Source organism: Ovis aries, chromosome 12, assembly GCF_016772045.2.
Source record: "Ovis aries strain OAR_USU_Benz2616 breed Rambouillet chromosome 12, ARS-UI_Ramb_v3.0, whole genome shotgun sequence".
Lineage (NCBI taxonomy): Eukaryota > Metazoa > Chordata > Mammalia > Artiodactyla > Bovidae > Ovis > Ovis aries.
Genome location: NC_056065.1, coordinates 68,717,948 through 68,732,100, shown reverse-complemented (window position 1 = coordinate 68,732,100; position 14,153 = coordinate 68,717,948). Strand labels below are relative to the sequence as shown.

Sequence of the window (14,153 nt, the reverse complement as noted above, 5' to 3'; positions counted from 1 at the left end):
GGTGGCCAAAGTATTGGAGCTTCAGCCTCCGCATCAGTCACCTCACAGAATGAAAAGGCAAGAAGATACGACACTGAAAGATGAGCCTTTTTGTTACTTTACATCAAGCAGCTTGACAGGCTGCATGTCCTCCTCCTGGTGTAGATAGATTGTACAGGTCACATTATAATGTGCTTGCTGTAGCAAGGAACCCCAGGATGGGGGACACAGTCCTGTGATTCTAAGTCATGTCAAAGGTCCGGGGCGTGACAGCTTGCTGTGTCCAGCCCCACCGTGTGCAGTCTTCCTTGCATCTCGCCAGCCCCTGGGCCAGGACACCCTTGGTCCTAGAGGGTCGTTTTGCACTTCAGCTTCCCCGTGCTCTGTGAAGTATCTTGTGACCAAAGTACTCTCGTAGATGACAAGTAGTGACACACTTTCCAAAAGCCACCTGTTTCCAGAAATGAGGCTGGATTTGGCCTGTTTCATGTCTGTTTCCCGTCTCTCCTGTCCTGGCAGGAGGAGGCACATAATCATTAAGGTCTTCGGTCCTGTCATCTGAAGGGCTGAGTAGGAGCAGGACGCCGTATCACAGTGAGACAGGATGGCCATAAAGTTAAGTGCCTAGAAACAAACGGCCGTAGAAGGGTTTCGTCCATAAAATCACTGGGGAGGAGTGTGGGGTATTTGCTCTAGATGGAAATGGACTCGGAATTCTGCCCAAGGGAATACTTGGATGGGATCAAGGTGGAGACTCTGCTGCAGGGTAAAACAAGGGGTTTAAAACAAGGGCAGCAGTGGGGAAGGTGACTGAGTGATTCTCCACCTAAGAAAGCGTTGCCCCTATTGTTCAGGTACTCAGTCATGTCTGGCTCTTTGCAACCCCTGGGACTGCTGCACGCCAGGCTCCCGTGTCCTTCACCGTGTCCCAGAACTCACTCAAACTCATGCCCATCGCGTCGGTGATGCCATCCAACCATCTCACCCTCTGTCGTCCCCTTCTCCTCCTGCCTTCAGTCTTTCCCAGCGTCAGCTTCTTTTCCTCTTCACTGGGCCTTCTTCACAGGCAGACCCCACCCACCTGGAGCCACCAGGGGGTCCACACCACAGAGCAGACGATGGGGGTTGAAAGGAGCTTATCAGTAAATAAGAAAGCAGTGTCCCCAGTGGCTGAGTGACTTGCCCAAGGTCACACAGCAACAAAACTGAGACCAGAGTGTGCAGAATCCCTGGGGAGGGCTTTCACTGCTTTCCAGCACTGTGCCTGGGGGTCCTGAGGACCCTCCAGGAGAAGAGGCGCTGTAGGGATGAGTCAGAGACGAAGTGGCCTTTCATGGAGGTGAAAGGGAAGATCCTTTTAAGTATAAGGTCCACATCCCTGCCTGATAGCGTCCTTCCAGGAATGCAGCATGTTAGAGCTCCTCAGGACTCTGCTTCCTGCACCCAGCCATCCTCTCTGATTGTGTAAACAGTGGCTGACTTCCTCACTGTTTCCATCCTCTCTGATTGTAGGAGATTCTAGGACCATGCTTTATTTTATACAGTTTGGCTCAAGTCTTGTCCCATTTATTCTCCTTTTCATTCATTTGACTCAGTGTGATCCTGCCAGAGGAGAGATTTTAATTGACAATGCATGAAAGGGGTAATGGGAGGAAATATAAAACAAATAGAAATTCCTTTTTTGTTAGGCTCAGTTTGTAAGCTGTGTGTTTTAATGAACTATATTTATTTTTATAAATATGCCTAGAAAACTAAGAGTGTTGTTCACTCAGACTTTTTTGTTAAATTGTACCACGGCACATTGAAGAGAAGAGTTTTAGAGTTATTACATAGAGGAATCATTGTGGAGTAGAACTTTCTAAGGTGTTATTTCTTAACATTGAAAAATAGAAGAAAACGGTTTGTGTGTTGTAAGTGGAGGTGTTAGGATTACGAGTGTGATTTTGAAAGCAGGAGGGGGCATGTTCTGATGAAGATTGAAGAAAGCATGTATAAGGAGTATGTGACCAAACATGTGAGAACATTCTCGACTTTTATCACCAATTACAAAGTAACTGAAGTGTAGAAAATGTCTAAGAAATGCTCCCATGACCCTGTCATTTTTTGGGTGATCAGTGAGTGGGCTAGAGTCATGGGGTTTAGTCCTGGTTAAACTCTGTTCTCTTCATTCAGACATAGGAAGCATCCTCAAAGGAGCCACTGATTTTTTCCTGTGAATAAATGGTTAACATCACCAGTAAGAATCAATGAGTGTGTCCCATCACTCTTTTATGGAAAGAGAAAACAAAGCAGATAGGGGCCAGCAGTGGCTGTCATCCCGGTGTCATCCCGGTGTGAGGTAGTCGCTAAGCCCCTGATTCCTTTTGCATTCTTCCTCTCACAGAGAATAGTGGTGAAGAACAGTAGTCCTGTGACATTTTCTTACTATTCCACATTTTATGAAATCACTTATGCATGCTACTCTGCTTTTCAGGAAATCACACAGGCATGTATATAAATAAGTTCAGTTCAGTCGCTCAGTCATGTCCGACTCTTTGCAACCCCATGAACCGTAGCACGCCAGGCCTGCCTGTCCATCACCAACTCCCAGAGTCTACCCAAACCCATGTCCATTGAGTCGGTGATGCCATCCAACCATCTTATCCTCTGTTGTCCCCTTCTCCTCCTGCCCTCAATCTTTCCCAGCATCAGGGTCTTTTCAAAAGAGTCAGCTCTTCGCATCAGGTGGCCAAAATGTTGGAGTTTCAGCTTCAACATCAGTCCTTCCAATGAACACCCAGGACTGATCTACTTTAGGATGGACTGGTTGGATCTCCTTGCAGTTCAAGGGACCCTCAAGAGTCTTCTCCAACACCACAGTTCAAAAGCACCAATTCTTCGGCGCTCAGCTTTCTTTGTAGTCCAACTGTCACATCCATACATGACCACTGGAAAAACTGTAGCCTTGACTAGACAGACCTTTGTTGACAAAGTAATGTCTCTGCTTTTTAATATGCTGTCTAGGTTGCTCATAACTTTCCTTCCAAGGAGTAAGTGTCTTTAATTTCATGGCTGCAGTCACCATCTGCAGTGGTTTTGGAGCCAAGAAAAATAAAGTCAGCCACTGTTTCCACTGTTTCCCCATCTATTTCCCATGAAGTGATGGGACCAGAGGCCATGATCTTCGTTTTCTGAATGTTGAGCTTTAAGCCAACTTTTTCACTCTCCTCTTTCACTTTCATCAAGAGGCTCTTTAGTTCTTCACTTTCTGCCATAAGGGTGGTGTCATCTGCATATCTGAGATTATTGATATTTCTCCTGGCAATCTTGATTCCAGGTTATGCTTCCTCCAACCCAGCATTTCTCATGTACTCTGCATATAAGTTAAATAAGCAGGGTGACAATATACGGCCTTGATGTACTCCTTTTCCTATTTGGAACCAGTCTGTTGTTCCGTGTCCAGTTCTGACTGTTGCTTCCTGACCTGCATACAGGTTTCTCAAGAGGCAAGTCAGGTGGTCTGGTATTCCCGTCTCTTTCAGAATTTTCCAGTTTATTGTGATCCACACAGTCAAAGACTTTGGCATAGTCAAGAAAGCAGAAATAGATGTTTTTCTGGAACTCTCTTGCTTTTTCGATGATCCAGCGGATGTTGGCAATTTGATCTCTGGTTCCTCTGCCTTTTCTAAAACCAGCTTGAACATCTGAAAGTTCACGGTTCACATATTGCTGAAGCCTGTCTTGGAGAATTTTGAGTATTACTTTACTAGCGTGTGAGATGAGAGCAATTGTGTGGTAGTTTGAGCATTCTTTAGCATTGCCTTTCTTTGGGATTGGAATGAAAACTGACCTTTTCCAGTCCTGTGGCCACTGCTGAGTTTTCCAAATTTGCTGACATATTGAGTGCAACACTTTCACAGCATCATCTTTCAGGATTTGAAATAGCTCCCCTGAAATTATGGTCTAAATTGAAAGCCCCTTTAGAACAAGAGTAACACCAAATGCAGGAGTTAGAAAAGGGGATTTCACAATAAAAATCCAGTCTCCTTATACAGGGAGACAATATATCATTTGCTCAGCAGAAAACTGGCTGACATAACAATCACTCTTTTCTTCCAGCGTTGGAAGTGCTGGTGTACCATGAGACAATTTTTCAACTCTTTATGCATCTTTAAGCATTTCGGTCCACACACGCACAAAAAGGAAAGTCATGCAGAGCTGTGGTTACAGTGGCTGAAAATGAACTAGAAGTTTAAAAGGGTGTCAAAAAAATTCCCTCTCATACTTTTTACATAGATTTAATTGTTTAAATTTATTGCATGAATCATCTGTGCTCATTATAGAAAAATCAGAAGTTTCAGACTGAAAGAGGAACAGAAAGAGTATCCATACTTCATAATTTTATCCTTCCAGAGAAAACCGCTAGTAACACTTTGGCATGTGTCTTTCTGAATCTTCCCTATGCATTTGTTTATAATATATTACTTTCCTAGAAAATGGGATCCATCTGAATTTTCATAAAGTTTTATAAAGATTGCAACCATTAAAAGAGTAACAGCTTAAATTTTGAAGGAAAACTGGAAGCCAAGTAGTGCCACTTTGGTATGTCTCTGACATTTCCACCATCTGACAGAAAAGGAAAACTTCTTACTAGCTGACAAATTTCCCCTGATGAAACTTAGCATAATGCTGCCGGTCCTTGAATTTACCCAGCTCTCTGATTTCACTGCTCTGTGTGGGTCTTCATTACATTCTAGGTGCTCTTGCTTTTCTTTGTGTTCGGATACAGTCATAAACGACTTGAAGTCAAAGACTCCATCTCCCATCCCTGCCTCTGGGGTCATCAAGGGCTTATTGAATGAATGAAGGAACCAGGACATGAACAATTACCAGCATTTGTTGAGAGCACGTTGTGTGCCAGGCACTGGTCTGAGTGCTTCTTGTGGGTTAGCTTGTTTATTGGATCCTCACAACGACCCTTTGTGGTTGCATGAATGCCTGATAATGGTAGGCTTCAAGCTTTGTGTCTGATTATCACTGTTGGAAGGCATACAATCGTAGACTCGGAATTCCAGACCTGCTAAGTAACTTAGGGATCATGTTATTTACAGCCGAGGATACACAGGCAGAGGGATTAAGAGGACTGTCTGGTGTGACATAGCTGCTTCGCTGGAGGGTGGGGTGAGAATGCAGGTCTCCCCGAGCCCCAGGCCAGTCTCCTCTTGCTAAATAGAGCTCTGCTCTCCCCCACAGCGTGCGCTGTAGTGAGGTTCTCTTCCCTGGAGGACATTAACATCAATAGATGTCAGCATTGTGTGTTCGTATTTATTTATTTATATTCGTATTAATTAAATTGTATTAAAAACACATAAGTCATATTAAGAAATGTTAAACTTTTTTCTCACCGAAGCTCGTTGTTAAACGCCAAAGACACCATGTATACTTCAGGAAACTAGCATGTTTAAGGCCATGCAAACACCTTTTCTTAGCACAGCTAGGGTCACAGTGAAATTCCTGTGTGTGTTCATAGGCGTCAGTTGCCCGTCTGTCCCCCACTAGCGTTCTTCACTTCCTTCGGATGCCCCAGGGCCAGAAGCCCTTGTTGTCTTTCCCTTTTTGCTTTGCATTTGTGTGCGGAGTCGGTTTGTCTGCTGGGAGCTGAACCTACCTGTTCCTACCTCGTTGCTTCATCACCGAGCTCTCGTTTTAGGCTTTGGCTAAAAACAGATCCTCTTCTCCCTTGTGTATATCTTGTCATTTCTGTCTCTTCTTGCTCTTGGTTATATTCGGCATGCTGTTATTTAACTCTGCAGAACACCTTGGCAAGTGCTTGAGCCCAGGGTCTGTGCCACGGGGGCTGCATTAAATCATTAAGTGACAGTGTGTCTTTCCTTCTTGGCCGTGGGGAGGGAGACATCGTCATTCATTCAACAACTTTATTGAGTGCTTAGTGACTGTCAGGCACAGTTCTAGGTTCTGGGCAGATGAATAGTGGGGGCAGGGGGGAAAACGTAGTAAACCAAACATCTAATCAGTGTGTAATAAATATGTCAGGTAGACACATAAAGCAAGGAAAAGGGAGAGTGGTGGGGGGAGAGCACTGGTTTGGGGAGGGTACCTTGAAAAGGGGCATCAGAGCAGAGACATGGAGGAGGGAGGGAGCCAACAGGACGTCTGGGGAAGAGGTATCTCTCCAGGAAATGCAGCAAGTGCCAAAGCTCTCAAGGCAGGAGCAAGCGTGGTCGCTCCAGGGAGCAGCGAAGAGACATGGTGGCCGGGTGGAGTGAGGTAGGGGAGCGTGGTGGGGGTGATGAGCTCAGAGTAGCAGAGAGTCAGCTCCTACCACGTGTGGCCTCGTGAGTCATCATTACAGCCTGGCCTTTTGCTCCGAGGGGAGAAGCCATTAAAGCATGCTGAGCCGTGAATGCAGGATCTGAGTTGTGTTTTTCAGAATCGATTACTCCGGTTGCTCTCTGGAGCGGAGCTAGGGGTGGGGTGGGGGGTGGAGGGGGCAGAAGCAGGTGTCCAGGTAGGAGGCAGAGGGAGCCGTCACGGCGTAGGTGTAGGGTCTGCCACCCAGTGAGGAAGGTGCGGGTGGGAAATGATCAGAGGCTGAGTGTATTCTGCAGGCAGACAGGATGGATTCACTGGAAAGGTGAACATGGAGTGTGGGGGAGAGAGAGGCGGCCAGGAAGTCTCCAGGTTTCTGGCCTGAGCATTGGAAAAGTCAGACTTGCCCCTTTCTGAGGCAGGAGAGGCAGAGGGAAGCCCACAATGGTACCCAGTTCCGTTGCAGCAAGGAGTGTCTGCAGACTTCCACTGAGTCCGCTCCCACGGCCAAGCCCATCGCACCACCACAGCTGGTTTTTATCAGAGCCTGAGTGGCTCAGCCAGTTCCCAGCCATCCCCCGCTGACCCTGTTACCAGCACCAGCATCGTCCTTTACGCCCCGGTCCTCAGTGCATTCCTCCCCAGCACCCCACCCTCCTCCTTCCCCAGTCTTCCCGTCGCGAAAGGGGCATCTCCACCCTTCGAGGAGTGAGCACATGCCCTTCACCCCGCAGCCTGGGGCAAAAAGCATTGAGACCGGTGTTAGAAAGGCGTCCAGTTTTCCTCTTTTATCCAGTGACTTTTCAGGGAGTCTGTGTCCTAAATATTCCCGAGAGTTGCCCTGGCCAGACTTTTCACGGGTCCTTGATCAAGCCCTCGTCTCTGGTAGGATTTTATCACCCATAGAAGAGGATGAGGTGCTGTGGATGTCACTTCTCAGTTATTTGCCCTCATGTGAGAACAGAACCAGACCAGAACCGTAGGGAGCAGAGCCAGACCAACAGCTGATACCCAAGTCACTCACCCCGTGACTGGCATGACAGCGTCCACAGATAATGCAAAGGTGTGCGTGGTGTTCGGAATAGTGAGGGGCGTGAGATGCTTGAGGAAACCACACAAAGCAGATTTTCTCTTGCCAGCAAGCTCAGCCAGGCCTGAGTCAAGGTCATACAGCCACGTCTATCTTAAAGGATGTTTTCGTCTCTAACTTTTGTGAGCACCGTCGTGTTTTCCAAAAGGAAACATATTTCACTTGACCTCAACTAGGAGAACTTGCTGCATCCTCTTGTTTCGAACTTTATTGCCGTGTCTGTGTGTGTGTGTGTGTGTGTGTGTGTGCGTGCATGCACATGTGTGTGTGTGATATATTTTTTTTTAACTTTCCCAGAGAGAAGATTGGCCCATGCACAAGCTGGAATGTTCTCCCATGGTTGTTTTTGGGGAAAATTGGAATCCCTCCGAGACTGTAAGGTTGACAGCAAGGATTCTGGCCAAACAGGTGAGGAATTGGGAACAGGTTCAAGTGTGTTTTATTTTTTTACTCTGAGGTCAGAAAGATGAGTGAGTGACCCGTGGTGATCATCTCTCGCTCAGCATTCTGGGACCGCATTTCCCGTCACGTTCCTATGGACAGAGATGAGTGCAAGGCTCCAGGAGTGAGCTGGCTTGTCTGCCTTGTGCACCTAGGATGTCACTCATCCCCGGCCGGGAACATAGCCGCTGCTAAGTTCTGAGCTTTTATATGAGACAGGTTTGCATAGAAAAATACGGCCTCTCAGGGCATGAAAACCTGAGTGACAGTAATGAGAGCGTCCTAGGGAACCAGACTGGCCTTCAAAGCTTTGGGAGGTCCCCTCTTTCCTTCTCTTACAGCATGCACCCCTGCTGCCACCTCCCCTCACCCCCCGTCCTGGGCTGGCTCCTGCTCTTCCCTGTCTCCATACTTGTCCTGCCTCGGCGGGCAGGGAATGGGGTGAGATAACCAGCATGGCACCTGCTGGGAGAGAAACAAGAGGAGTGGAAAAGTAAAAATCAAGGCCGGGGAGGTGGGGTGGGAACGATGTGGCCATCAACAGTTTCCTCCAAAGATGAAGCCAGGGCTGGCTGTCCTGACCCCTTTTTGGCTCAGTCCCGTACTGATTGCATGATAATAAGACACCTGATCTTGACAGGACCAGCTTAAATGGAGGGGAGGAAAATGCCACAAGATGTGTCCTTGTGACGGTGAAATGGGCTGCACGGAGCTTGAAAGGCGAATGTCCACAGAGCTGCTTGCCAGTGATAAGCTGCGGGCAGGGCCTCTGTACTGGAAATCTTAAAGCTGAAATTTCATCTGCCCCTTCTGTCTTCCCTTACCACACCTCCCTCCATTTAAAAACTTTTGTTTTCTTTTTTTTTTGATCGAAACCAAACGTGATCATAATGGTCGACTCAAATCTGTCCCCAGACCAAGTTAGGCTCCTCGACCTCGTAAACAGAAGTAGAACATTTTGAACCTCTGAGGTCATAGTTTCGTTATGTTCAGCCTGGGTCAGGTGCTTGATGAAATGCCACTTCGCCCGCTCAGGGTAACCAGAGGCACTCAAGGCTGGCCTTTAGAGTGGGAACGAAAAGTCAGAATTGTTTTCGCTGGAGGAGGTTAACTTTTGGTTCCTTGCTCACAGTTGTCTTTAAATACAGGCCAAGTACTTGGTCGGAAGAAAAGGGTAGGAGAAAATGGTGTGACTGGGTGAGTGTATGTGGGTGTGCGTTAGTTGCTCAGTCGTGTCCGACTCTTTGCGACCACATGGACTGTAGTCCCACCAGGCTCCTCTGTCCCTGGGATTCTCCAGGCAAGAGTACTGGAGTGGGTTGCCGTTTCCTTCTTGAAGGGATCTTCCTGACTCAGGAATCGAACCTGGGTCTCACGCATTGCAGGCAGATTCTTTACCGTCTGAGCCACCAAGGTGTCAGGGTAAATAAGCCATCAGATTCAATCCGTAAGCACCTTGCCAGGATTGAGTGACCAGTCTCCTGGTTCTCCCCAGGCCCCATCTCCTGACATTATTGAAAGTGTGGTGGTTAAGAATTCAGAAGGAGCTGGTGCCCTTTTCTGAATGAAAAGTTTTCCCAGGCAAAATGACTTACTAATCTTATAGAAATGGATCCTATGAATGGGAAGATTTCCACTCCAAAAAAGAACTATTGAAATGTTTTGGCCCCAGGAGGGTAGTCTGAAAGCTATGATGAGTTTATACCAGTTTCATTCAACTGTTATTATAATTACTGCTACCACTAATAGTCTATTAAATGAAAAGTTACCTGGCCATCTTTTTATCTCTGTAGGACTTAATGATTAAAAAAACAGACCATTTGTATTCTAGTCACTTGCAAAGGTTTCAGGAGGGGGACAGGCTACCCAACTACCGAGGGGAAGCGTAACATGTTAACTAGGGAGGTGAGCACGCCTGGGTGGACCACCTGTATCCTCAAGCTGAATAGCCCGATTACAAAGACACGGCCTTGGGCCGGCTCTTGAGCTCTGCGTTTGAACTCTTGTCAACACCAAGTTTATTCATGTTCTCAAAGCCTGGCGGATTTACTATTGTCAGCTCCTCTTGGGGTGTCTAGAACAAAGCCGGCAACACGTTTCAAGTGAATCTCGGCTCACGGATACAACCGAAAGTGTTCTTTTTGAAACGCAGGAATTTGAGATCATTTTAGCCTATGCTTAAAGAAAGTGTAAAATGGATGGGGGGGTGTTGATTTTGTTCCTTTTTAGAAGGAGAGATAATAAATGGGATGGCTCATCTGTAGACTCGGTCCTTTTAAGTCGGGGCCCTAAAAAGTTGTTTTCTAGCCACTGTTCTTTCCCATAACAAGCATTTTTGAGCCTACTGTGTGCATAGCATTATCAGGGTGTTAGGAACGCAGCCGATGCTTTTAAAAGCTTTTCAAAAGAGTCCTTTGGGTTTGGACGTTGGGCAAATGCTCTCAGAGCCCAAATGGCAGAATCCTTGGCTTCCTCTTTACTTCATTTAGAACCGTTGCTTTTTTCTTCATGTTGATGTAAGCGTGAAAGCACTGTTTTTTGCACAAGTTGTTGCCGTCTGTAACTGTGTGATTTCTTCCCCAATTACTAGAAAATCCACCCAGAGAGAACACCTTCAGAGAAATTGTTAGCCGTGAAGGAGTTTGAGTCACGTAAGTCTGTCTGTGACTGGCTGAGGAATTATTTCAGCCACATGTTTTCTGTGGATTAGACAGGATTGAAAGAAGGAAGGGATAGCTGGGTTCTTTGTGGTGGTGGGGATTTTATAGTTATCAGTTTTTATTTTGACTTGTGTGCTGTTTTGGAAAATGGACTATAACTTCCCCCCGCCCCCTCAGTTGACAGGATTGCTAGGAAATAATTAAGGGGAAGTGCGAACTTGCAGGATAAATTATTACATCCTGAGCTATCTCTTGCTGGCTCTCCTGGCATGTTGAATATTTTTTGGATCTTTGCTGAATTGCAGTCCTGTACACAGCTGATGTCCTTACTGGAGGCATTAAATCAGGGGCTGTCCACTTTCTCCATCATGATACAGACTCTGGGGCCAATTGGGGGACCCTTGACTAGACCAAGGCTGGTTATCAGTCACTGCCACTATTCCTGACCTCACTGTTAATGGTCAGTTGAAATTCCCTGTCCTGAGTGACTTCCATTTGTCAGAGGAAGAGAAGGAAGAAATGGCATGCTCTTTTTGCCCTAGGGCTTATTAGTTAGACCAAGGGAGGAGGGATAATATTTCCTGGGGGCTCCACGTGTTTTTTTTTTTTTTTTTTTCTTTCTCTCTATGCCGTTGATAGTACTGAAAGGATGTATAGCTAGAGATCCAGAGTTTTCTACGTGCTGAATAATGGTTTGTTTATCCACAGATCTGGATAAATTAGACAATGAGAAGAGGGATTTGATTCAGAGTGACATTGCTGCTCTCCATCACTTTTACTCCAAGCACCTTGAGTTCCCCGACAACGATAGCCTAGTAGTGCTCTTTGCCCAGGTAAGCACGCGAGTGTCAGGCGACACTTAGTTTAGCCTTTCCCTGCCAGTGTCCCTCTCCCAGCACATAGCTGGTGAAGATGAATGAAAGCAGAATGATGCCTACCTGATACAGTTCTTGACATCTTGGTCCATGTTTTGCCTAAACTGACCTTGAGCAGATCAGGGTCCTGTCTGTGCTGGCCCTCACCGATGGTGGAGCGTAGGAAATCCACCCTCCCTGTGCCTCTTGCTGCAGAAAGAGTTTATGCAAACAGAGTTGCCAGGGTCCCAGAACTGTGGGAGACTGCAACACCTTTGGATGGAAAGACCATTTGAGATTCCTACATTCAATTTTACTCTTCTCTTAAACCTTCCCGTCTGACAGTAGTGGATTGTAGGTTTTTGTTTTTCTTTATTCTTTCTTTTTTTACTCTTACCAACACTGTGTTGATAAAGCAGAGGCAAATACAGATGGCCAGGAAGGACAGACATCACAGAGAGGAGCCTGAGTGGGTCTAGGTACAGTAGGTCTTTCCCGATGATTGCTAAGTAATCCTGTGTAGACTAGAAGCCTAGATTTACCAAAATCAGATAGGATTAAAAAAAAAAAAATTAGACTTCTAGACAAGAGCCACTTAAATGCATCAAGGAACTGACGACCAACCTTTTGGAAAGGCTGAGGCTTGGCTGGACTTGGCCAGGACAGGAGAAGACAATGTGGTCAGCACCCTGGGCTGGACGCGTGTGGCCGCATCCTTCCTCCTGTTTCTGTGAGGGTGGCTCTTCCTGGCCTGACTCACCAGATCAGATTTCTCTCCCTAACATACGCTTGTGTTTTCCCCTACAAGCCGAATGTGTAGTTGAAGGTGACCTTCGCAGAGGGAGAAACACTGGAATACTGTTTTGTGGGCGCAAGTCGCTACACTCCCCTGCCTTCAGTGTCTAGACAGGAGAAAAAGCTCGGGTGGGTACTTACACACTGTCGTCTTAGAAGAGAGTCAGCATCACCTCGGTACTCTTTGAGTCACTAATTCCATTTTTAGGACTCTATCCTAAGAAGTAGTCAGAAATTATGGACAAAAATTGACATGCAAATTGTTTGCTGTGTGGTTCTTTTTAAAAAACATGAAACCAAAAAGAAAGGGGAAAAAGGCAAAGGAAATACATGTTATAAATGGTCAGCAGTAGTCATTAGGTAAATCATGGCTTAGATTGTCAATTAAAGTTTATATAGCCTTTATAAATTATATTTCAAAGAGCAAAGATATGTGAAACGCTGATGACATAACGTCAAGTGTAAAAGCCGGGGAAAAATATGTAATATGAAAATTTACTTTGGTTAAAAAAAAAGCTTAAATGGAAGTTCACCATTAGTTATCTCATGAGTCGTGGAAACTTTTTACTTTTTTGGGGGTGATTTTTCTGGATTTTCTACAGTGAGTATTGTAACTTAAGAAAATAGTGAAAAGAAGAGAAGATGAAAAGCACCCATAGTTCTCCCACTTTAAAAATTGCTCCTATAAGGAAAGAGGTGAGTCTTCACCACTTCACTGACCTACTTCATCCCCCAGTGAGAACTAGTGAGAACAGTTTGATGAGTTCCTTAATAGACTTTATGTTTATGTGGGGTTTTTTTTGTTATATGACTGTCATAATCAGAAAAAAATGCTGTTCTCAGTAAAAGAGAAAATGGGTTCAAGTCATGGGTGTTAAATTAGACATAATGAAAAACCTTCCTGATTTCATTATATTATCCTGGGATTACAGCGTATTTCCCTACCCATGCTAAGGCAATGGATTTGGGTAACAGTACACAGTGGAGGAATTGACTTCTCCTATTACATTTTTAGAAAAACTTGGATATATGACTTTTCTGGATTAGATGAGGCATGGTTTTGTGAGAAAGAAAGAGTGATGAAGTAAACATAAGGTATCTTTTCACTTCCAGCAACAGAGTGGTGCATGCTGATGGGCCTTCTCAGTGTTGACATTGTAGATATGGGACCATACTTACCAAAAATCAAGGCAGTTGATGTCACAAATCAGTTCAGTTCAGTCGCTCAGTTGTGTCCGACTCTTTGCGATCCCATGGACTGCGGCATGCCGAGCTTCCCTGTCCATCACCAACTCCCGGAACTTGCTCAAACTATGTCCATCGAGTCAGTGATGCCATCCAACCATCTCGTCCTCTGTCGTCCTCTTCTCCTCCCGCCTTCAATCTTTTCCAGCATCAGGGTCTTTTCAAATGAGTCAGTTCTTCGCATCAGGTATCCAAAGTAATGGAGTTTCAGCTTCAGCATCAGACCTTCCAATGAATATTCAGGACAGATTTCCTTTAGTATGGACTGGCTGGATCTCCTTGCAGTCCAAGGGACTCTCAAGAATCTTCTCCAACACCACAGTTCCAAAGCATCAGTTCTTCAGTGCTCAGCCTTCTTTACAGTCCAACTCTCACATCCATACATGACCACTGGAAAAACCATAGTTTTGACTAGATGGACCTTTGTTGTCAAAAATAGAACTGTTAAATTTGTGCTGAAAGTCACTCAGAGTCCTTGAAATTTGGACTGACTTAGAGTATTCAGGGGATAGATACAGACACACGCACACACATATGTAAATATAGGTAAGTAGTTTTTTCAAAGGCTTTATATTAATCAATATAATTAATGGAGATATCATTCCCTGGAGAAGGGAAAGACTACCCGCCCCAGTATTCTGACCTGGAGAATTCCATGGACTATACAGTCCATGGGGTCGCAAAGAGTCAGCGACGACTGAGTGACTTTGACTTTCATATTAATCAAATCATAATATCCACTCTGAGACGGTGCACATACACACCGATGTACATACACAC

General features: G+C 45.6%; 1 protein-coding gene across 1 annotated transcript in view; it reads left to right on the top strand.

The window, feature by feature from the left end:
* Positions 1-14,153, top strand: part of SMYD2 (SET and MYND domain containing 2) — a 53,688-nt gene that overhangs the window by 23,233 nt on the left and 16,302 nt on the right. The window contains exons 3-5 of the mRNA XM_015099365.3: positions 7,676-7,786; positions 10,410-10,470; positions 11,188-11,312. Of these exons, the coding sequence (XP_014954851.2) occupies positions 7,676-7,786; positions 10,410-10,470; positions 11,188-11,312 (297 nt within the window). The remainder of the gene's footprint in view (positions 1-7,675; positions 7,787-10,409; positions 10,471-11,187; positions 11,313-14,153) is intronic.